Source organism: Rhincodon typus, chromosome 4 (assembly GCF_021869965.1).
Source record: "Rhincodon typus isolate 14 chromosome 4, sRhiTyp1.1, whole genome shotgun sequence".
NCBI lineage: Eukaryota > Metazoa > Chordata > Chondrichthyes > Orectolobiformes > Rhincodontidae > Rhincodon > Rhincodon typus.
Genome location: NC_063335.1, coordinates 49243428 through 49267920, shown reverse-complemented (window position 1 = coordinate 49267920; position 24493 = coordinate 49243428). Strand labels below are relative to the sequence as shown.

Below are 24493 nucleotides of genomic sequence, written 5' to 3'. Positions count from 1 at the left end.
CGCGCTCGCTCCTTTTGCTCTCGCGCGCGCTCGCTCCTTTTGCTCTCTCTCTGTAATGTACTGTGTCTGCGAAGTGTACAGAAACATCAGTAAGCACTGTTTTAAAGTCTGTGATATTGTAGTTGTGTTAACAGTTAGTCTTGTAAATAAACTTCAAGACATCAGTCTCAACAAGAACCCAACTGTTTGTGCTACATGGCCTATGTTCTATGTTACATGGGCTGACATATAAAAAAACCATAAAGTGGATCAGAATTTCAATTCCATTATTTAAAAAAATCTAATAAAGCTGGAAATGGTGACAATGGCAATTATTGTTGATGTAGAAATCCATCTAGTTCACTACTGCCATTTTAGAGAAGGTATTCTGCTGAAATGTGAGTTCAGACCCACAGCCATGTGTGTTATGGCATTTTTCTGCCTTTTCTGTTGGCAGTCCATTCCTGGCATGACTGGCTTATCTTAGGAAGAAACAGGTTAGGCCTATATTCATTGGAGCTCAGAAGAATAAAAGAGAGGTGATTGTAATGAAATACAAGATCTTCAGGGGACTGGATACTGCGAGGATGTTCCTGCTGTGGCAGATACTAAAACTAGGAAGAGGGGTGGGTGCAGAGTCTTATTTTTCAGTCAGAGATGAGGATTTTTTTTCTCTGAAGGTGTTGTTAGAGCAGAGCATTCTCTTCTCTAGGAGGTAGAACCTCCCCAACTGCCCTCTGAAATGGTCGCAAAAGCCACTCCATTCAAGTGACCGCAAAAGCTGGCCTTGCCAGCGATGCCCACAAGTATCGAACTAGCTAGACGTGTGTAGTATTAATGGCTAGTGCTAAAAGATGATATCACAGCAAGGAGTTAATGGCTTCAAGAAAGAAAATGTAATAGGAAACAAATCACTGTTGAACAGCTTTCTATACTCTTGAAGATGCTTTGCTTTGTTCTTCTTACCATTTCCCCCCATCCTTTCTTTGCCTGTTCTCCAGGTAGAGTTGGCTCAGGTGTGGAGGGCAGCGGCAAACCTGAGAAATACAATCAGTTTCTAACAAGTAATTGCTAAAGCCCTGGAAAAAAAAACAGCAAAAGCTGGTGACCCACTGTAGATCAATTAGCTCCAGAAGAGGAAACAGCATATCAGCATTTCGGAATCATGTCCTTTGTCACCACAATTCTGGTGAAGATTGAACATCTGAAAAGTCAACTGCCTTCACCTGCTTTGTGCTGTGGCCTTTTTCACAGTCAAGTTTTTAAAATCGGTTCCTTAATTTTTAGCAGAGGAAGCGAATACCTGGACACTGTTGAGGAACCCTTTTTGCTTCTCTGAACTATTCTTGACCAAGGCTAAGGGCCCTAAGCACAGAGCTCCAGCTCTTTCAACAACAACAAAAACAAAGTTGCTGGAAAAGCTCAGCAGGTCTGGCAGCATCTATGGAGGAAAAAACAGAGTTAACGTTTCGGGTCCGGTGACCCTTTTGTTGCTTTTCCAGCAACTTTGTTTTTGTTCCTGATTTAGAGCATTCACAAGCTCTTTCGGTTTTTATCCAGCCCTTTCAAGCCTTGCTATTTTTGCTGGGGTTTTTTTGTATATTTTTACCAATGGCAAACTTTATTCATGTTTTACCAAACTGCTTGCAAGTTGGTTTGTTTTACGCTTGTATTCCTGACTTAATATCCTGCATTTAATAGAAAATAAATATCTCATTTATTATTTGAGATTCTAACAAAGATCTCTATAATAAGTAACTGCAGTGACCATGCTGACAGAACAAATTAAATCCAACTGGTGTTAGGGAGAATTTTTAAATGTAACTCCATGTTATGGGCGTAGGGTAAATTTGTAGGAATCCTGTATATATGTATCCTCTCATCATTAGCTCTTGCTTTATTCCAGGGATTCATTCCAGTACATGTTGGAAGCCACAAAATCATTACGTCAGAAGCAGGGGGAAGGGCCAATGACGTACTTGAATAAAGGACAGTTTTATTCCATAACACTCAGGGAGACTGGAGCCAACAAGTGCCTTCGCCATCCAATCAGCAAAGTGAGGGTAAGCTGTTGTGATTCCCTTCAGCCTTTTGGCAGTTGATGTGAACTCACCATGTCCTTTTTGCACAAGGTAGTAGATAAAATTTGAAGGCATCTGTTCAATGGACCACTACACTCTTGGGGTGGGGAGAGTTTAGATTGATTTGCTTTTATAATAAAAACAGTAAGTGCTAGAAACATACAGCAGGTCCAACAGTATCTGTGAAGAGAGAAGCAGAATTAATATTTGGTAGTGCAATGTGATTCTTATTTCTGATTTCTGTGAAGAGATACCAGCTAGGGAGTGCATATGAATAACTGTACAATGTGGATAGGATCAGACTCTACTGTGAAGTCAACTCGGCTTCTCACTTTTCAAAGTTGAAAATGAGTTAATTGCCTCCAGAGTGGAGGGATTAATGATCGTATGGTCATTATTCTGTTTCTGCTGCTGGCTTTGAAATTTTAATTATTTTTAAGGGGACTGGTGTGAGTGCTTTATAATAAATTGTTTGGTCATTTGACCCAGTTCTAGTCTGTCTCCGAGAATGATTAGCTGCCATCTTGAATAACTTTTCTAAATATGAATTTCCCTCATCACTTCCTCTCACTTATATCCTCAATCAATCCCCTCCCTTCCTGAAAGGGGCCTTATCCCAGGGGCATCAGTAATACTCCACTATCTGAGCTGCAAGGTGTTCTAAAAATCATGTGATGTATGGGTAATAATCACTGGGCAGGAAGTGCTCTCCAGCCCTCCTCACCAGGCAGTTCTAAGGGTCTGTTCAGTAGTCTGTGGTAGAGGATGGATCGTGAATCAGAGCTTCACCGTAGCCCATATATTAACTCTTTTGCAACCATTACCTCATATAAACAAATGGCACCGTAGCTCCTTGTGTTCACCTCTTCATATTGGACTGCTTTTTTGATCTGGTGATCATTGCATTCCAGTCTAGTGTCTTCCACGTATATGAAGTGACTCAGTGGTGTACAGATGTTTTAATCTATTCCTTCCCTACCACCATGGCAAACCTCACCACCCCCCACCACCAGTTTCTATATACAATCCTAGAAGCAAACATTGCTGACCCACATAGACTAGCCAAATTCGAACAGACTACAAATTGAAACAGCAAGCTTTCAGTACGGTTCAGTACAATGTCTTTGTAGTTTACAAAGACACATGTTGACCCCATACACTTAGCATGTCATCCTTGGAGCGATGCTCACTTTCAGGAGGTTGTGCACTCAAGTTACACTCAATATTGATGCTGACAGTCCAATTGCAGCACTGAGGAGGCCCTGAGCTACAGTGTCTGATGAGACATTAAACTGAAGCTTTTCTGCCTTTCTGATGGTCAGCACAGACATGGTGAGTCAAAAGGCCTGTTATTCATGCTGAACTGTTCCATGTTCTCTGATGGATGAAGAAGATCTTACTGCACTACCTTGAAAAAGAGCTGATTCTCCTGTATCCTGGCTGGTATTTACCACTTGATCAATGTCACTTTAACTGTGACTGAGATGATCTGGCCATGATTGCGTTGCTGTTCGTGAGACCCTGTTACATGATAACTACCTTCACACTTCTTACTTAAGGAGTACTTTGAAACGTGTTTAACTGGATGCAAAAGCACTTTGAAGAGAACTGAAGTTGTAAAAAACTGCCAAAAAAGAAATGATTTTGCTTTTGTGACAATTTGATTGCTCATGTCTGAGACGCTTTCAATGTTTTCAACTTCATAATTGAAAAAAGAACAACTGGAAAATGCACAGTCGTTTCATTTAAATTGGACATATTTCCAATGAACATCATTTCCATCTGTTGAACAGAACCTCAAAACCAGAATCACTTCTGTAGGCTATAAGGTCAGTTTGTTGTAAACAGGTAACTAACTATTTTAACAGATAGATATTGTCTTGCTTACTCATTGTCAACCTCAAGCACAGTCAGAGCTATGCCTCCGAGGTTTGAAGTTGCATACAGCTGAAGGAAGAAAAGTAATCCAATTGACAGCCTCTGTAGCACAGAGAGAGAGAGACCTCTGTTTACAATGCAGGCAAGTCTTGCTTCTGTGTTGATCAGCAGAGTACATAAAATGTAACACTAGCTGGGGAATCTAGGAAAACCCTTCTCTGAAGCTTAGGAATGCATAGAGCTGGATGATTTCCAAAGTTTAAAAAAAGACTATGCTGTGCTCTATCTTTTACCATTCAAATGCTTCTTTTGCTTAAAAAATTATCTGACTTGCCCTCGAGTTTGCTGATTTTTCCACTATCTTTCCCTACAGTCCATTCCACATACGTGTTCAACCTAAACTGTTCACTTTTCAGCTCTCTCTCTCTCGCGCTGTCTCTCTCTGTCTCGCTCTCTCTATTCATTCCCAGTGTCAGTTACACAATGTGAGGTAGGGTTTATCTATATCCTTTTAGAATTGTGAAAATGTCAGTAATTGCCTTTTCTTCAGTTGTGACATTTTCAAGCAATCCCAGTTACGTTTGATGTCTGGAATTCCTGGAATCTGTTTAGTTGCCTGATGTGTAACATTCAGCAACCTTGAATGTAAAATTATTATTCACTGTAACTCTCCTCTGCAAAAGCCCTGTGTTCCCTGGTGGTGTTATTTTGTGAGTAATTAGCTAACAATTCTCTAAATGTGATCAAACCAGAGTCCAATCCTCCCAGGTACACACAGTTTCAGCTGTCTTGCCCACGTTTATAATAGCACATTTGAAAATATTTAAAATTCTGTTTGACGTTTTGAAAATTTTGTAAGGAATGTTAGGAAGATGGAATATTTTCTACTTTAAACAAAGTCATAGAGTTTTACAGCATGAATGGCCCTTCAGACCATTGTGTCTGTGTCTGTGTCAGTGATCAAACATCTATTTGCCCTCAGCCCATCTTCAAGCATTTGGCTCATAGGCTCATGTGCAATGACATTTCAAGGGGGGGCAATGGCCTAGTGGTGTTATCATGACTGTTAATTCAGAGACCCATATAACTCTGGGGACCTGAGTTTGAATCCTGCCATGGCAGATTGTGGAATTTGAATTCAATAAAATATCTGGAATTAAGAATCTAATGATGGCCATGAATCCATTGTCGATTGTTGGAAAAACCCATCTGGTTCACTAATGTCCTTTAGGGATGGAAACTGCCACCCTTACCTGGTTTGGCCTACATGTGACTCCAGACCCACAGCAAAATGGTTGACTCTGAACTGCCCTCTGGGCAATTAGGGATGGTCAATAAATGCTGCCTAGGCAGTGACACCCTCATCCTGTTAATGAACATTAAAAAAAACTGTTCATCTGAATACTACCTAAAATATTGCGAGGGCACCTGCCTCTACCACCCTTTCAAGGGTAAAGCAAAATTTCCTCAAATCCCCTCTAAACCTAAGTAAACATCCAGGGTTCAATTTGGATTGTCAAAGGGGAGGTGGGTCCAGGTGCAGGGTTTAACCTAGTGGAAACTTGCGTTGGGTTAGGAACCTGATATAATTCATGTCTGGGATTAATCAGGATGGGTTTGCAGCTGAATGGGAAACCCCTTTAGAAACCATTGGGTAAATAACAAATCTCTAAGTTGGTCAGTGTGGTGGCTCAGTGGTTAACACTGCTGCCTCACAGGATTCCACCCTCTGGCTACTGTCTGTGTGGAGTTTGCACATTCTCCCCGTGACTGCGTGGATTTCCTCCGGGTGCTCCGGTTTCCTCCCGCAAAGATGTGCAGGTTAGGTGGATTGGCCATGCTAAATTACCTGTAATGTCCAGGGAGGTGCAGGCAAGTGGATTAGCCATGGGAATTACAAGGTTACAGGGATGGCGTGGGCTTGGGTAGATGCTCTTCAGAGGGTCGGTGTGGACTTGCTGGGCCAAATGGCCTGATTCCACACTGTAGGGATTCTATCGTTCTATTCAATGAATTGTTTACTGAACCCAGCATTCTCGTGTCAACAGTGAGTGTATGGGTTTCCTGAGCAGAATGGGTCATACCAGGTTTGGTTAGTTGAGAGCAGAGCAGGAAGTGTTCTGTCCATGAAACTGACAGGCTGCGAAGCCTACAAGCATGAAATTGAAGAGCTGCTGCCCACAGCACTCTTTCTCCCTCACTGCTTCACAAGTGATTTCCAACTTCAATTCACCTGTCCCAGACTCTTGATCTTGATATACATTTCCTTGTTCTGTCTTCAGTACAGTGAGAGAGCCACTAATGCTGTGCCGCTCTAATTGGGCGTGAGAAGAGCAGCACTAACTGTTACTTTCTTAACCCCGTGCTGCTCCAGCGTGCAGTAAGGGTAGACGCAGAGGTCCAGCTTAAAAGAGGCAAGACCCTCAAGACAAATTCCACACACACATGTTCAGCTCTCTCCACGTATGTGAGTATTAGTGCTTCAGGAGTCTCCAGATGTCATGGCTGATGCTGCTTGTGTTAAGCTGGCCATCACTGAAAGATCTCCTTCTTCTCTTCCACTCCTGTAAGGGGGGAGCAGAGAGTTATAACTTTGAAGAATGAATTACCTGAAGGGTAGGGAAGGACATTTATGGAACATGACTGAGGCATGCTGTGAGGTTGTTGGTTTTTATGTGGGCACATGAATCATAGAATCATGGAAGAACCGTAGAATCCCTACAGAGTGGAAGCAAGCCATTTGACCCATTGAGTCCACACCGACCTTCTGAAGAGCATCCCATCCATTCCCACCCTCTACCCTATCCCTCTAACCCTGCATTCCCCATGGCCAAACCACCCAACCTGCACATCTTTGGACTTTGGACTTGAGGTGGCTTGAGAGGGAGGAATAAGCAGACCTACAAGGTGTGTTGGTCTGAGGAGTGTCACGCAAGAAACAAAATCCTAGAAAGTCAGAATGTGGAGCTAATTACCTGAAAATGTTACATCACTCACCTTTCCTGTCCTCTTGGGGTCCTTGTACCTTTTTGAGGCACTGTACCTGGGTTAGAGGGACTGCAGTGCTGCTGCACGTTGCCCTGGCCACCTCCATCCACACCTTGTAGCTTCCCCTTCTCTTCCTAGGGGAGGTATCACTTCACTTTAGCCCCTCTGATCTCCCATCAGGACCTCCATGTCAGAATCTGAGACCCAGGGTCAACCTCCCCAAGTCTCCATTCCATCCTTGTGATCGCTGAAATCAGGAACTGATGAGAAATTCAACTGTTCTGACCCCTCTACAGGTGCCTTAAACTAAAATCCCCTCAATTATTGTTTTTGTTAAGTAATTGCACCTATCCCTTTGGCTGGGAAACTGAATTAAAGAATAAGGGTAAAGTGTGCTGACAGAACAAAGGGCTCCCTCACCTCCATATAAGGATCTGTCACGATAAAATACCTTCGCTAGAATTGGATACCGAGTTTTCCAAGCTCTGTGCAATGACATTTTTAGGCTGAATCTGAAGATCACTATTATACTTGTCCCATTTTATTTCCATCCACAACCATTACTGTGACCTTCCTATTTTGAAAGTCTGTTTAGTATGTGCTGTGCATTTGCTCCCTTTGGGATTCATGTTGCCTTTGAAATATTGCGAAGCTCACTGGCTGTTATTTTAAAGAAAATGCTGCATAGTAACTGGTCCATTCATAGTCATTGTTTCAGGCCATTAGGTCCCTGGAGGGACCTTGCAATGATTTCATGGAGTTGCACATCACTGTGTATAAATACCACAGTGCGTGCAGTCAGAACACATTGCACTTCTCACAGTGAACAAGCACCAGATCAGAGTACACTAGAACTCTCTACTCTTTGGAAGACGCATCAAGAGCATGTGTACTTGAACACATGAAGCAGATCACCAAATCCTTATTGAATAGAAGTCAGAGAGCCTGGTATAGCTATGATTACCATGTAGAGCCGTTTTTCATATTAATATAAATAAATAGTGTCACTTTGAAGTCTAAGCCTGAAGATGATCCTTGACTTCGCCTTCTTCTCGAACAGTCAGTAATGACCCAAAATTAATAGTAAGGCATCAATCCATACAATGTAACTCAACCCCAAATTATTTGATAGTGACATAGACCCGAAACCACTGCTTTTTGTTTCTGCTTCATGGCTGGAATTAAACGTTTGTTGAAGCATCTGCTTACTGATACGACTATGTTGTTTTGCATGAGAATAATATTTTATTGATACGTATGCTTGTTCTAAGTGAATAATTATGTTAAATACTGCTGTAATGTAAAAGGCATACATTAGGCTCCAGTTTGTACCCTGTGCTATTAACCTGGATATTGTATAGGACAGTAAATGCGATGTTATGTATCGTTTTTATTGAAAAATGCCGGCTTGCTTTGTTTTTATGGAACTGGATGTAAGGTCTATGCAAATGATAAGTCACAGGCAAATAGACAGCATGCAAAACATTATTTTAAAGGCAGATTCTTGTTGAAAGAGTGGAATATGAATAATGAAGATTTTAATTACTGAGGGTGACACATGGAATGGAAGGAATGCACACATTATGTTGTTTAATAATCCTCATTGCATTTTTTTTCTCTTTTGGAAAGTTTTGTTGTAGAATTAAATCTGTTTCCTGCTAGCAGTGAGGAACAGTAGCTGGGAAAGCAGTAATTTTCTTTGGATTAGGGAACTATCAGAAGAATATAAGGCCAGAAAAAAATGATAAATCTGAATGCTTTGTTGCTTATTGTGAGGTAGCAAGAATGTAACCTGAATAATCCATTTCCCCAGAGTGTAATAATGGTGGTATTCAGTGAAGATAAGAACCGTGATGAGCAACTGAGATATTGGAAATACTGGCATTCTCGACAGCACACTGCCAAACAGAGAGTTCTCGATATTGGTAAGTGACTGCCTAAATGGTGCCTGCCTACCATAGAATTATTTTCATAATTAAAACAAACATCTTGTCATTGGAATTTTGTTTGTTAATTGCCATGCAAAATTTGATGTACTTTTTGAATTCTTTACAAAGTCATATTCTGACTGTGTGCTAGTCCTAGTATGGACCTTTGCTAATTTTGTGCAGCATTTTGGGGATAAAAAATAATCTTGGGCAGTTGCACAAAGTGGGTGGTATCAGATCAGCCAGCCAAAATACACAGCATCCAATGCTTAATTTCACAGAGTGAAATGGAACCGAATACCACAAGTTTCTCATATTGGATTTTCAATCAATTCCACTCATTTAGTGCCACTGCTGTAGGTGAATTTCTACCCCTTTTATATTTATGTGGGATGTTTTTGGCAAGTATTCTCCATTTCTGTCAATAAGGCAGTGAGCCTTGATAGCTGTGAATGCACAGCAATCCAGAATCACACTTCTCCACAAGTAAGCTTAGTCTAGGTACTGAGTGAAAGAGTATTTTTTTATTATTACAGCCAAGCCCAAAGTGTTCTCCCTCAGTGCTGCTCATGCACTTCCTACCACTAGGTGACAATCTGAGGTGATGATGTTAGCTGGATTTCTCCCACAACATGTTCTAAGGATCCTGCAGCTGAATGTCACACCTAATCATCTCTTCTGGGTGAGGTCTGTGATGGGCCAAACCCAGGATGGAACGTGAACCTTCTACAAAGCGTAATGCTGTATTGGGAAGTGCCATTGCTCCATAGGCCATCAGTGGAGTCACTTACGTTTTATTTCTTGTGCACAGTGAATTATTGACTTGAAATAACATTCATGGTATATAACCCACAAGATGACACAACTTGTTCTTCTACATATCTGAACATAATGCATTTTTCCTAAGTAAGTGATGGAAAAAAAATGTCCAAATAAACAGGTTGTTCCAGGTCTAGACCCTTGCATTGGATATTGAGCACTACAATGCTAGTCACAATGTAAACTTTCTGTGGGGCTCCTGAGATTGAGGGGGTACGGGAAGCCTTCCCGCTGCCACTGACCTGTCTGAAATTTTACTGGGGCCAGGGTGAGCAGGTGACTTCTGTCTCTTGATGCTCTCAATTAATAACTAAAGGGCCTCATCCCATTCCTAATGATATTTTACAAATTCATAGCTCATGTTGATCACGAAGCCCAGAAACTTATTTTCTAATTCACTCATGGGATGTGGCCAACACTGGCTGGACCAGCACTTATTGCTCAGCTTAGTTACCCTTGAGAAAGTGATGGTGAGCTGCCTCTCTGAACTGCTGCGGTCCATTTGGTGTAGGTAGACCCACAATACTGTTGAGAATGGAGTTCCAGGATTTTGACCTAGCTTTACTTGTACAAGCTAGTTTTTGACAAGGAGAAACCTTCTTTAGATTTCACTGTTCCAACAGAAGCACAGACATATATACACTCCACCCCCTCCTTCCCCCCGCCACCGAGGCCTGTTAACTGCGACCTCTCAACAAACCCTTCATCGAGACCCCTGTACCCAGACTCCGCTTATCTGCTTACTGTGGTGAGGTTACCCAATGTCCCAGCAATGACAATTGCTCTTGACTGGTACTGCTTGGACTACAGTGCTGTTGACTGACCAATTGGCTGGCACCTTTCTGAGCTGGGGCTTTACCTCCCCTCAAAGCAATTACCATGGTAAGTGCTGCCAATCGGGCAGGGAGTATGGCACCCAATAAAGTCTGGCACTTTGTGTATCTTTAAAGCTGCACTTTTGCCCAAAAATATGCTTCATTCACAAAATTGGTAAAAGTACATTACAAAACACTTCAACTCGAATTCAAAATTTGTGACAAAATTCGACTTGTCACTAAGCAGTGGAAGTGAATCTGTTTGTTGCCTTCAGTTTGAAATGGGCTGCCTGTGTTTTCTTTTTATTTTTATCTGACTACAGCAAGAGAAGGATCAGGAAGTTTTCAACACAATGGGTGTGGGATGTTTGTTGATTCCTAAACAAGCTAATGAATTGCTTATTGTTTATAATTTTTGGGGAAGGCTCCTGCTTTTTAACTGGGCGCCTCTTTATTTTAGCTCAATTTCCTCATGCCAAGATTATCTTTTCATTTGATCTGAGCAGGGAGAAGGGACCTCAAGTTTATTATCTGATATGAAAGTTGGCACCTTTGACAATGTTTGGCTGTGAACTGAATTTGTTTATATCTTAGTAAGTAATATCCTTCACTCAGAGTTTGACTACAGGTAATAAAGCCACCCTCTGGTACTATGTCAGACTCGTAAATCTATTCGTTGGGGGTGGCCGGGGGGATCTGTCCCCATCTTGCAACTCCTATGTTATTTTAAGAATTTATTTTTGAGATGTAGATCATTCTGGCGTGGCTATATTGACCGTCCATTGTGTCAAGGATCTGTAGTTGGTCATGTGTTGTTTCTAACTTTACTGCTGTTTGTTGGTGACATACGCGGACATGGGACACTTTTTTAATTCTATACACCAAGATGAGTTTTGAATGGGTTACATTTTGGGTAATGTTGTCAGCTAACATGACAACAGTTAGGTAATTCAGTATGTAAAATAATGATTTGGCAATGATGGCGAAGGATGCAGACGGTAGGTGCTGACTGTCAGAACTTCTAGATTCTATTTTTGAACTTCAGAAATCTCTGTTACTCACTTTCATTGTGTGTTTACTTCTGTTGGTTTCCCCCCTGTCCTTGGCATGGTCATATTCATGAATGGTGAAAGAAACTGGGATGTTGACTGCTATTTATATTGACTGGTACGTGTCACATCATTTCATGACCAGTCTATAGACATCTCTCCCACTTTGGATATCGGTTCCTGGAAGCAGGAAGAGGGTTTTGATGGGCTGAGATTTCCTGAGCTTGATGCAATGTCTGATTTGTTGCTAAATTTTGTTTTTTCATTTCTTAATGCCAATGAACATGCTATAGACTGTCACTGAACATTTACATTGACCTGTTGCTATAGCTGACTGTATCAAAGATTAAATCACATCTGTTTTAGCATGAGGTGGCTTTGTTGTGTCAGTAAAAATTTTATATACAAATTTTTATTGGAGTGAACATTCTAAAGGCAATAAGTTACTTTCGGTGTAAAACTGTAGTATTCTTGCTGCTAAATAGAACTTTTCAAGTTATATCACTCAGCCTTAATTATAGTGAACTGCACTCACGAGATTGGCAAGAGACTGAAGATTTTATCCAATCATTTTTAGGAAATTTCAAATGCAATTATAAATAGAAAGGAATGCTGACCTAGCTGGCAGTAGATTATTCTCAAATGCATATGATAGGAGGTATTGCATGGGAGAAGGTGCACAGGAGATTTACCAGAATGCTGCCTGAGCTGGAGAGTTTTGATTATGAAGAGAAACTGGATAGACTGAGGTTGCTTTTTTTGGAGTAGAAGAGATTCGGGGTGAGGGGGAAGTGGCGGGCGGTGCATGACTGAGATGTATAAAATTATGAGGGACATTGGCTGGGTAGACTGGAAGAAACTTCCCTTTGGTGGAGGGATCAATGACCAGGGGCCATAGATTTAACGTAAGGGACAGGAAGTTTAGAGGAGATCTGAGGAAAAATATTTTTACCCAGGATCATAGAAATCTGGAATTCACTGGCAGTAAGGATGATAAAGACAGAAACATTCATAATATTTAAGTAGTAGCTAGATGCACACTTGGGATGGCAAGACATACAAGGCTATGGGCTGGGCTACCTGGTAAGTGTTGTCAAATGGAGACCTGACGTGCAGGTACATAGTTCCCTGAAAGTGGTGCCACAGGTGAATAGGGTGGTGAAGAAGGCATTTGGCACGCTTGCCTTCGTCGGTCAGAGCACTGAGTACAGGAGTTGGGACTTATATGCCTGAAGCTTAAGAGGCTGAGAGGTGACCTTTGTAGAGGTTTATAAAACCTGGAGGCGCATGGATAGGATGAATAGCCAAGGTCTTTTCCCCAGGGTAAGGGAGTCTAGAACTAGAGGGCGCAGGTTTGAGGTGAGGGAGAAAGATTTGAAAGGGACCAGAGGAGCAACTTTTTCACACAGAGGCTGGTGCATATATGGAACAAGCTGACAGAGAAAGTGGTAGAGGCGAGTACAGTTATGGCATTTAAAAGACATTTGGACAGGTATATAAATAGTAAATGTTTAGAGGAATGTGGAACAAATGCAGCTAATTTAGGAAGTTAGGAAATCTGGTTCGGCATGGATGAGTTGTGCTGAAGGATCTGTTTACATGCTTTATGACTGTTAATCGAATTAGATTAGTTAGGTAGTTGTTTTTGACCAGCACAGATGCGATGGGCCAAAGGGCCATATTCTGTGCTGTAGATCTCTGACTCTATGACACCTATTCCCTGTGATTTTTTTAAAAATCAGATTAAGGCTGTTCAGGCACCCAGGACAAATACTGTGTCAGATGGTACACGTTTAGACGTTGTGAATATTTACCCGTGTACTTGATTTTTGCACAGTAGATTTTAACATGTTTAGGATGGTCATTTTTTGCTGGCCAGCGTTGAACTGGAGTTGGATGATTTGGGACAAGTTACATCCAGTGAATGAGAATATTGTTGTTGCAATGCAGCCTTGTTAAAAAGAGCAACTCGTTCTCGTGAACATTCCTTTTCAGAATTTCAGGTTCATTCTCATTGCAGTGAATTCCTCAAAAATGTATTTGTCTTTCTGAAAACATCTCTCTTTCAACTGGGAAAAGACTGAAACGAGGCTGAAAACAAACAATTATCTTTTTGTTTGCAAAGAACTATGCATGTCCTTCTTAACCACACTTATGATGTGAGCATGCATTTCAACATGATTATTGAATTGTGTGTTTGGTTTAGCGTTTCCTTTTTATAAATGCATTTTCAAAAGGACATTGACTTTTAAATACTTTCTCAAAATCATATTCCTGAGTTCGTTGCATTTTATGCTGTGGGGGTGTGGGATGCTCTTTCAATTCCATTTTCGTGCATTGCTGTTTGTAAATTGCAATGTGTGAATTTTGAAGGTCAAGGGGAGGTGGGTTTGGGTTCATATAGAGGGTTAAAGACTCTAAACGTGATGCTGTATTAGAATTCCAGCCTCACTTGCAGGTTTCACTTGGATGGTTTGACTGTGAGAGCCCTCCACTCGCCACTTTGGAGCTCCTGGGAGTTAATTAGATTACACAAACATGCAATTAGCCTCGACAGCCAGCGGACTTGGATCTTGAGCTGGCAGCCACCTATCCAGATCAGAAATCACACAACGCCAGGCTATCGTCCAACAGGTTTATTTGAAAACACAAGCTTTCACAGCCTCGCTCCTTCTTCAGATGTTAGTGAGAGTGGTGTAATCGGACACAGAATTTGTAAGTAAAAGATCAAAGGGTCACACCACTGATGAGGACGTATTAAACAAACCTAAGATGCTGTGAAATCTTTAATCAGTTAGAAGGTTTTAATTGATTAATATGTATATGTAAATTCTCTCATTCCTTTCAAGTCACTGCCCTGGGAGAAGTAAAGGTTTTATCAGTGTAAAGAAAAGATGACATTTTAGGTCAGACAATGCATGTTAGGTGTGAGGCCTTGTTTAGAATCTGTTTTTGTTTTGGTTTGGAGTCAGACGTGTTTTATTCCTACTTTAGAAATAAAACTACACATTGACTGTCTATAAATTGTGTACTTTTTGAACAAGCTAGAACGTATCTACAAATACAAATTTACATAGATGTGTGTGTATGTGTGTGTGTGTGTGAGAGAGAGAGAGAGAGAGAGAAATAACTGGTTCAAGACTTAACAGCATCTTAGGTTTGTTTAATACATCCTCATCAGTGGTGTGACCCTTTGATCTTTTACTTGTAAATTCTGTGTCTGATACTATCTCTCTCACTAACACCTAAAGAAGGAGTGAGGCTCCGAAAGCTTGTGTTTTCAAATAAACCTGTTGGACTATAACCTGGTGTCATGTGATTTCTGACCTTGTCCACCCCAGTCCAACACCGGTACCTCTACACCATGGCACCCTTCAAGATCAACCAGGCAGGTGCGCCAGGGGGGAATGCTTCCTCGGTGAAACAAACAGCTGGGAAAACCTTTAATCAGTGACATTGAAACTATTTTGCCAGGGACCATCAGTTAGAATTATAGTATCACTGGGAATGCTGCATTTAAAAAAAAAAAATCATGCTTTATTGATACAGGTACAGCAACGTGACTCCAACTTTGCTTTTCTGCTGAAGTTAAAGCATCTGTCATTTGCAGCACGCTGAGTGCATAATCAACAATTACATATTAAACATGGTATGTTGAGCATGCAGTTCATTGTGAATCGTCAAGTACTGGATGAACCTGTTATTCCTAATGAGCCTTTACAATATTAACATTTGAGACACATAACATTCTGAGGGATTCAATAAGGTAGATGCTGAGATGTGTTTCCCGCCCCTGGAGAAATTTAGAACAAAGGAGCTCAGTTTAAGAATAAGGAATTCTCCCTTTTATGATTGAGAGAAGAAATTCTCCTCGCCTCTGTCTTTTGACTCTCTTGCCCAGCAGTAAAAGCGTGGTCATTCGATATAGCCCAGTCTCAGTTAGACAGACTATTGATTGACAAGGAGGTTGAAAGTTATGGCATGCAGGTACAAAAATGAATGTAATTGGATTGATGGGCCAAATGGCCTACTCGTGCTCTTATTATTTACGTCTTTGTGTTTGTCACACAATGTGGCACACCAGCATGTTGTTTAATTGTGGGAGCATATCATCTTGTGAGGACAAATTGCTCCTCATTCTTCTGAAAATATCTCCTCAGTTGCAATTTTCTTTCCCTGCATCTAAAGTTCCTATTATCAAAAAATAACTTCAAGTAAATAAATAAATTCGCAATCTTAAATACAGTTGGTTCTGCTATAATGATACAGTTGTGTTACAGCGTTATAGAAATTTGCACTGTAGAAATAACGGGGTCTATAGGAAAAGTGGGGTTAGGGGCAGACCACCAAAAAATATCACTCAAAATCGCTCAAAAATTACTCAAAAGCCTAACACAAAGAATAGCAGTTTGAATAAATGTTTAATTCTAAATAATAATGAAATAAAAATACATTTACACCTTTCCTTGAAAAATACGTCAAGATGACTTGATGGGGAGGAGTTTTCGAGGTTGCTCTGTTGTTGTTGCAGGGGCTGAGGGTCGTCATCATCATCATCATCATCATCATCATCACTTTCAGGTGCAGTTGTGGTTGCAGGGTGAGGGCGAAAAATAGTTAATCCGGAAGTGGATGGCTGTGGTTCATTGTCTTCTGTCTGTTTCTTGGAGGTTGGCTTAAAAAGACGTCCACGTTTTACCCTTCTTTCATGAAGAAGCTGTTCCTAGGGTGCCAAATAAGATCATCTTCCATGAACTGCTACCCTGCTGCATTCTGCATTGTAATCGTTGTCCTCTAAGAGCTGCAACTGCTTCTCAATTTCTCCTCCGGATAGGAGACCAAACAGAAGTGGAAAGCTCTCATGATGCTGCATCATGGACTTCATCTTCTTCATCTCCAGCTTCCACTACCCCCTCAACAACAAGTTGTTGTGGATCAGCTGTAGAGAGGTCTTCACAGTGGGACTCAAGCAGCTCTTCAACATCCTCAGTTCGCACTTCTTCAAATCCAACTTGCTTTGCAAGATCAACGCAATGTTCTTTGATTCTTGGGAGCTCCTCTGACAGATAAAAGCCTTTAAAATCTTTTTAAAAAAATCCTAGAGAAGCTTCCGCGAAACTGCATGCAAGCAGTCCTTACTGACATCACTCCAAATGCATTGTAAAACCCACATGAAAGGGAATAACGAGGTAAAGAAACGTGAGAAGCATAAAGAGGAGTTGAGATGAGAGAAGCAGAAGAAGCAAGGTTGAAAGAGTCAGCAGTCCGAGTGAGTAGACAAATACTGAAACTGAGCATGCATATCAACTAATAATCCTTCAGTTTAAATCGAAGATTGTAAAAACATTGCCCTTTAAAATAACTTTGGGCCAAATTTAGACGTTACAGTAAACTGTCGGACCTGGTGCTATATATAAACTGCCCGACTATGAAAGGCACTGACAAATCAGCAAAAGGTCTTTTCAGGATGTTTTGCCAAAAGACGAATGGTACAGTGTATTGGACAAAATGAATGTTTATACATTCTTCTCTCATTAAGAGAGTGCATTCTTGTCATAACTTGCTCACAGCTCCACCAAGATGTTGCATCAAGTAGACCCTGATCCCGTGTACACTCATAAAATGTTGATCATGCTTTCCCCATTAAAAAATCCTCTTGTCATTTTAAATTGATGGAGCTACAATTTCTGAATTGAAAGTGGGGCAAGCCAGTTCTTTCGGTGGGGGCAGGGTGTATACTCTTCTCATATAACCCGCTCATGTTTCTGCCCCGTGAGCTGCTATTGCCCAGTGACAGCCATACATTGGTTGGTACCTCTGAGTTGTATGAAGCAGTGTTGCTGACGTTAGATGTGGCAAAACCCGCCAAAAAGAGATGGCTTTTCTCCTGCAACTATAATTGTGATACAAGCGTTGTTTCTTAAGGTGTAGACTAATTGGATCTTAGCATCCATTTGATGCAATTCTGCTCCTTAGATGAGTGTTACTAATCCTTCCTGATGTTGAGGAAGGCTGGGATTTAAAAATTGAATGCAAATCAGACAGGCCTGATCAGGTCTATCTGACTTTTTTTTGATCTCCTGCGACTAGCTGGATCACAGAGGTTTAAAATAGGGTAAAACAAGTGGGCACAGATGTCCAGCTGCTAACCTCTGTGGCCACATTCTGTCCGGGTTTTGGGCCAGACTTTAAGAAACTAAATGAGGCATTGTGACTGCTCTGAGTGCATCACCTATTCTGGGACTGGTGAACATCCTTTTGTGATCCAACCTGACTCTGATTAAGAACTTAGTCTTGGCAGGATATCCAACTGTGTAAGGTATCACAAGCCATTTTGTTGCAAAGTCATCCCAAGGAGAGTGGAATTCGAGATGGAGAGCCATGCTCTGTACCACTCTTCCTGTGATAATTTCTCCAATATGACTTCCCCCATTAGAAACAGGAGGCCTGTGATTGATAAAGAGGGAGATCAGGCTCTGCAGCTTTAACTTTTCAACAGGACTTCCTTTTGAATCTCAGTAATGTAGCTTTATGATGACTGGAAAAATGGAACTCAGAATCTTTGGAGGCCAACTCCCAGGCTGGGGAAACCCTTTTGATCAGTTGGAACTTTTCACTCCTGTGCAAAAGAGGCAATTTTGTGATCTCTGGTCACTTGGAAGCTTGAAAGTAAAGAGATAATTGATAAAACTGTAAAATTTAGAGAGAAAAGCTCAGTACGTATAAATTTAATTCATCCCAATCAGCTTCTGGAATTGCCTGACCTCAACCAAATGAGAACTAAGCCAGGGCAGTAGGAAAATGGCTGTTGTGGAGCATGGCCAGGTTCAAGTTCCACCTGCTCCAGAGGTGTGTCGTATCATCACTGAACAGGTTGATTAGGAAAATCTCTGTGAGAAGATGCAATAATTACCATTAAAAAGGCTGAGCATGGCTGAGACATTATTTCATTGTCACTAATTTTTGTAAAAAAAAAATTGCATTACCAGCGTACTTTCCTAGGTTCCTGCCCTCCTGAAATGTGGGAAATTTTTAACTGTCCGTGGCAACATTTTATTTAGCCAACAGCAGTGAAGTGAATCATCAATGACCTGTGTTTTGACTGATCCGCCTCCATTCCTGCACCATTGCTGGCTAATTGGATGACAGACCAGTCTTGTAAGGAATTGACTCCCAGTCCCTGTCAAACTAGGCAGTCATTTCCTGGTTTGTGGTGTGACCGTGAATTGAAACCACCTCCTTATTTCTGCCTCCAATGGCAAAATCTGGCCCTCTTAGCTTTGTTCTCTAAACTTGACAGGTTTATCAATGCTTTCAAGCTTAAATGTTTTCCTTTTCTTTTGGTAACTTCTTTGAGTATGAGATGCATCCTGTTGCACTTCTGAGAAACATTTAGTTATTCTCCTAAAATTTGGGAATGCTGACAGTTCAGGTGCACAGATTGTCATTGATCAGAGACTGGAGGTGGGGTCTCATGGGAGGTTGAAAGTAATCTTGATTTTTATGGCTCATGCTCCAACTTGCAGGGAATCACTCAGTGAGCCTTTGGAGCAGAAGGTTTTGTCTTCACAGTTTTTGCAGGATCACAGCATACAATCTGTGACAGCATCATTTAAAAACCTTTTAACTTATTCTGACTTTGGAAACTTATGCTTAACTCTCAGTGACCTGAACAATAATTACTGCTGTTTTGAGAGTAAGACAGCTTAGTGGCAGGATAATAATTTTATGCAATATTCAGGAAGTCTCCTGCCCACTCGCATTAACCACAGCTTTGGCAATTTTTGTGTTACCATTCATTTTAGGTAGGCTTTGGTGCTCTGTGAATTTGTATTTTGATAGGTGTTGTATTGCCTGTTATAAAGAATGTTAGGTAGCAGAGTACTATCAGAGAAGTATCTATCAAACGAATGAGAAACATTTCCTGTTGACCCCGGTCTGTGCTGTTGGTTCATTTTGATTTGAGGTACTTCAACACAAGCTCTTGTATAATGCAGGTATTATTCTGGATTGGGTTTAGCTCTTATTTGAACCCCTCCCCCACACAACTCACTGTTTTTGGAAGTGGCTTTTGGCATTTCATATTGTCTTCCAAAAATAAGTCAAAATGCTTTAGTGAAGGGGGGAAAGAAAGAGGAAAAATAACTGAGGCATACTACAGAGGGAAAAGGAGCAACTTTTGTATAATTTTGTTATGGTTGAAAAATATCTCCAGGTTTTACTTGGAAGGTAGCGCCTGTGTCTATACGTGCTTGGAATACGTACTTCCAATAGCATGTTTCAACAAGCTGCTTCTACATTGATATGACTCAGTCTATTGTGACTTCATCATCAATCCAAGACACTTGCATGAACATGTCAGTTTACATTAGTATTGGAGTTGGATAGATTTACATACACCACTCACTTGTACCAGTGAAATAGGATTGATGATCCACAAGTATAAAGATTGGCACTACGTGACCCAATAGCCGTGCAGTCCACTGGTCCAGATCAGCTAACTAGACATGCACTCAAGACCTTTCTGATCTCGATAATTAATTAATTTGTAAACTTCTTGAACCATCCTGGTCAAATTGTAAGCCATTTTGTTTTTGCTCATTGTCAATTCTATTTATATAGGATCTATCTCTCCTCTACAAACATTACCATTTCCTTTGCCTTTTTGTTCCATAACAACTGTACTCTCTAATCTCCCTGGTCATCTAACCTTCCCATAAACTTGCCTTCCCGTTCCACTTCCCACTCCACCTCTTTGTTGACAGTAGGAAACACTGTCTTTTCTCTTGCCCACCTCTCTCTTTTCTGTTCTGACGAAGAGTCATATTGGGCTCAAAATGTTAATTGTTGTTTCTCTCCTCACAGATGCTGACAGTTTCTCCATCATTCTTTGTTTTGATTTCAGGTTTCCAGCATTTGCCGTATTTTCCTCTTCCTTATTTTTGTGATTTACTTGTGACGTTGCAGTGCACTTTTCATTTTTCTTGTACTTGTAGCCCCAAAATGTAACTTTAATATTAAATTGCTCAGAGCAGCAGTTCTGAATGATATGTAAATATCTGTTTCACCACTCCTACCTAAACACTGTTAGTTTAATTGTTGTACTGGGTGAAAGGGACAATGACTGACTAAAATGCTGACACTTAGCAGAGAAAAGTATCAACTCAGATTTCTTCCTCTCTCCATTGCTTCTGAGTACTTGCTTGGTGGTAAAGCCTTTTTCACACTTTAGCTTTTGAAAAAATCTTTTGCAGAACCATGTCAACATCCATTCCAGACAGGATTGTGTAGAGACTAGTCTGGCATTCTGTGGAAGGTTCTCTACTTGGGCTTCTGCCAAAGAACGGTTTCCACATTGCATCTGTCATTTTTATCTATTAGATAAGTGCATTTTGGAAATTATGGCACCATGATAGAAACTGCCTTTTCCGGAACCCTGATGTCGACAAGAATGCTGGCAGATTCTTTGATCTGTGACAGGGCAGCTTATGGAAATTTGGTCTCGGGAGTCAATCCAAGGTTATTTGTTCAAAGCATGCAAAAATGCTGGGCGCCCTATGTTATTACCATCCCATTTTTGCCATACTCAAGATGCATTGTTTTGAATTTTATTTAAGTGCATGAGGTTTAGAAAAATGGGTGAGGACTCCACTTCTGAGGACACTTAGTTGAGGATTTGTTTGATGATGGTCACTTCTTGGTTCAGTAATCTGTGAATCGAGGCCCATTGATGAGTCTAATATCTCGGTATTCAGGCAGTCCGAGGGTAAGATCGTGAAGCGTACAGACCCTGTGTAGCTTGGTTGCTGTATTTCCTGACATCAGAATAGCTCCTTTACTCAAACTAACTTCATTCACTGTGAACCACTTTAGAATAACTTCAAGTTGTGTAAAGGATTAATGCTGCTTTTAGTATATTGAATTGGCAAGTGTTTGACATGTAGGAAAGCTGAAAACAGTGTGTATGATGTTAAAAAGCAGCAGGCAGAATTATTTATGTTGACAAAAAAACCAAATTAATTGCAGATGCTGGAAATGTGGAACAAAAACAGAAATTGCTGGAAAATCTCAGGATATATGGCAGCATCTGTGGAGAGGAATCGGAGTTAATGTTTTGGGTCCAGTGACCCTTCTTCAGAACTGATGGTAGCTAGGAAAAGGATGGTTTTTATGCAGGAGATGGGATGGAGGGCTGGGGAGAGTAAATGATAGGCGGAGATAGAGCCCAAAGAGAGAAAAACAGTTGGACCGGCAAAGGAGAGGTTAAAGGTCAGTCTGGGGGAATGAATAGCTGCTAATGGGGACAATTGGTAGCTGACCATGGTAGTGTGTGGTAGCACCCTGTGTACTGACAAGGCCTGGTGTTTGGGGATGTGGAAAAGCATGGGGAAAGGCACTGAAGTCCTAAAATTGTTGAACTTGATGCAAGTCCAGAAGGCTGCAGGGTTTCCAAGTGAAAAATAGGTGCTGTTCTTCCAGCTTGTGCTGAGCTTTGCTGGACCACTGTAGCAAACCTGAGACAGAAATATTGGCCAGGGGACAAGGTGGTGTGTTGAAGTAGCAAGCAACTTGAAGCTCAGGGTCTTTTTTTGCAGGAATAACGTAGGTGTTCAGCAAAGTGGTCACTCAGTCTGCACTTCACTTCCCCAATATAGAGGAGATCACATTGTGAGCAGCGATTGCAGTAGACTAGATTGTGTGAAGCGCAGGTAAAGCGCTGCTTCACTTGGAAGGTGTGTTTGGGCTCTTGGATACTGAGGAGGGGAGGAAGTTACACCTCCTGCAGTTGTTTATGTTGACTTTGATACTTTATGTTGACTTTGTTAACTTTGGACCAGGTGGGGTTTTAATTCCGATTTTAAAAAAAAAAAAAAAAATGTTCAGATTGCACCACAGTAGATATCCAATGTGAAGTCAGGTCCCCAGACCCGAGTCTCTGGATAATACCACTAGGCCGTCGCCTCCCCTTCTTAAATAGTGGTGTGAGCTTGCCTATCTTCCAATGTGCAGAAACTACTCCAGAGTCTATAGAATGTTATAAAATGACCAACGCACCCACTATCTTCATTACTACCTCTTTCAACATTCTGGAATGTAGAATATCATGTCCATGGAGGCGTGGCCATCCAGACACAGTGTCCACTCTGTCAAGGTTGACTTTGCAGCTTCATCTGACAGCTTGTAGCGATAGACTCAAGAAGGACACAAGCATTTGTGCATTCTCAAATAAATTGACAAATGTAACTCTTAGCCCACAAACATTGTCCTGGGAAACGGAAAGTCCACATTAATGCAGTAAGGATTGCTTTTATTGAGATTGGACAAAAGGAAGAGTTTATACAGTTAACTAAAAGCAAAGTACAGCAGATGCTGTAAATGTGAAATAAAAACAGGAAAGCTGGAGAAACTTACAGATCTGGTAGCATTTGTGGAGAGAGAAATGGAGATAATGTCTGAGGTCCAACATGAATTTTCAAAACACATTTGATTCTGAAGGACAGAGATATTGATCTTGAAACATTAACTCTGTTACTGTCTCCACAGCTGCTCCCAGACCTGCTGAGCTCCTCCAGCAAACACTGTTTGATTTGGAGGTTAATTGTTGACCTTGGATGCATTGAAATGGTAGCTAGGGATGCAAGGAGTTGTGGACTGTATCAGGATTGGCCATTTAATTAATTGATTACAAGAATGAAAAGGGAAAAAAAGATTTGGAAACTATTACAGTTGTCGGTGAAGAAAGCCTTTAAGTCCATATTTATCTCATTCTGAATAGAAAAAAATTGTCTGCCACAACTGCAGATAAGTACTTCTGAAGAAATTCCAGTGTTTTCACCTTGAAGAATCTCTCTTGAAGTCCATGTCCTGCATTGCTAACTGTATTCGAAGAACACAACTTGGTAATTAATCTTCTCTTATATTTACCCTTTTATTAGTTTGAACTTGTGTTCCTTTGCTCAACACTTACTACTTAAAGTTTATTGTTTCCATTCCTTTCACATCTTATTTAATCCTTTATTATGTTCTGTATTATTTATGAAGCCCATGTTTCACATGCACATTTATCATCATTCAGATCTTTGATACTACCAGTCAACTTTGTGAATTTTCTGTGCACTGCCTGAAATTTTGGAATGTTTCCATTGTTTGTTGGTAACCCAACCTGTTCAAAGTACTCATGTGGCCTGTCCAGACCACTGGACAGTTTAGTTATGATTGCCTCTGGTTATATTCTATGCTTCGCACATTTAGTTCAGCGTTCTGTCAGCTTCATTGGTTGCATACATTTAGTGTCAAATACACTAAGACTTCAGTCTCTTCCAGTTCTATTTGGAACTACTTCTGACACCTTCCAATGCATCCTTTGTTGCCCATTTGCTAATCCTGTCTGCTTCTAGATCATAGGATCCTATAGTGTGGAAACAGCCCCTTTGGTCCAATAAGCCCACACCAAACTTCAGAGCATCTGACCCAGACCCATCCCCCTGTAACCTACCTGATCTACAAATCCCTGAACACTATGGGCAATTTAGCATGGCCAATTTACCTGACCTACACATCTTTGGTCTGTGGGAGGAATCTGGAGCACCTGGAGGAAACCCACGCAGTCACGGGGAGAATGTGCAAATTCCACATAGACAGTAGTCCGAGGGTGGAATCGAACCCGGGTTGCCGGCGCTGTGAGACAGCAGTGCTAACCACAGAGCCACCGTGCCGCCCAACATTATCTGGGTCTCTACTTCGGGAGATTAAATTTAATCTCCCAGTGTTTGGGAGGGAAAGGGATAGATATGAGTATAAAAGAAGGAGTCATTTTAATAGCTTTTTGTTTTCTTGGAGACTCTGGCTGCTAGGAATAGTCTGGCCTAAGCTCTGTGAGACAATCATAGAAACATAGAAGATAGCAGCAGGATTAGGCCATTCACCACCTCGAGCCTGCTCAGCCATTTATTATG

The 24493-nt window shown here is 41.1% G+C and overlaps 1 protein-coding gene across 1 annotated transcript in view; it reads left to right on the top strand.

Annotated features, from left to right (window-relative positions):
* LOC109936690 (grainyhead-like protein 2 homolog) overlaps positions 1 to 24493 on the top strand; it is a 120533-nt gene that overhangs the window by 49552 nt on the left and 46488 nt on the right. The window contains exons 6-7 of the mRNA XM_048596324.1: positions 1886 to 2042; positions 8740 to 8851. Of these exons, the coding sequence (XP_048452281.1) occupies positions 1886 to 2042; positions 8740 to 8851 (269 nt within the window). The remainder of the gene's footprint in view (positions 1 to 1885; positions 2043 to 8739; positions 8852 to 24493) is intronic.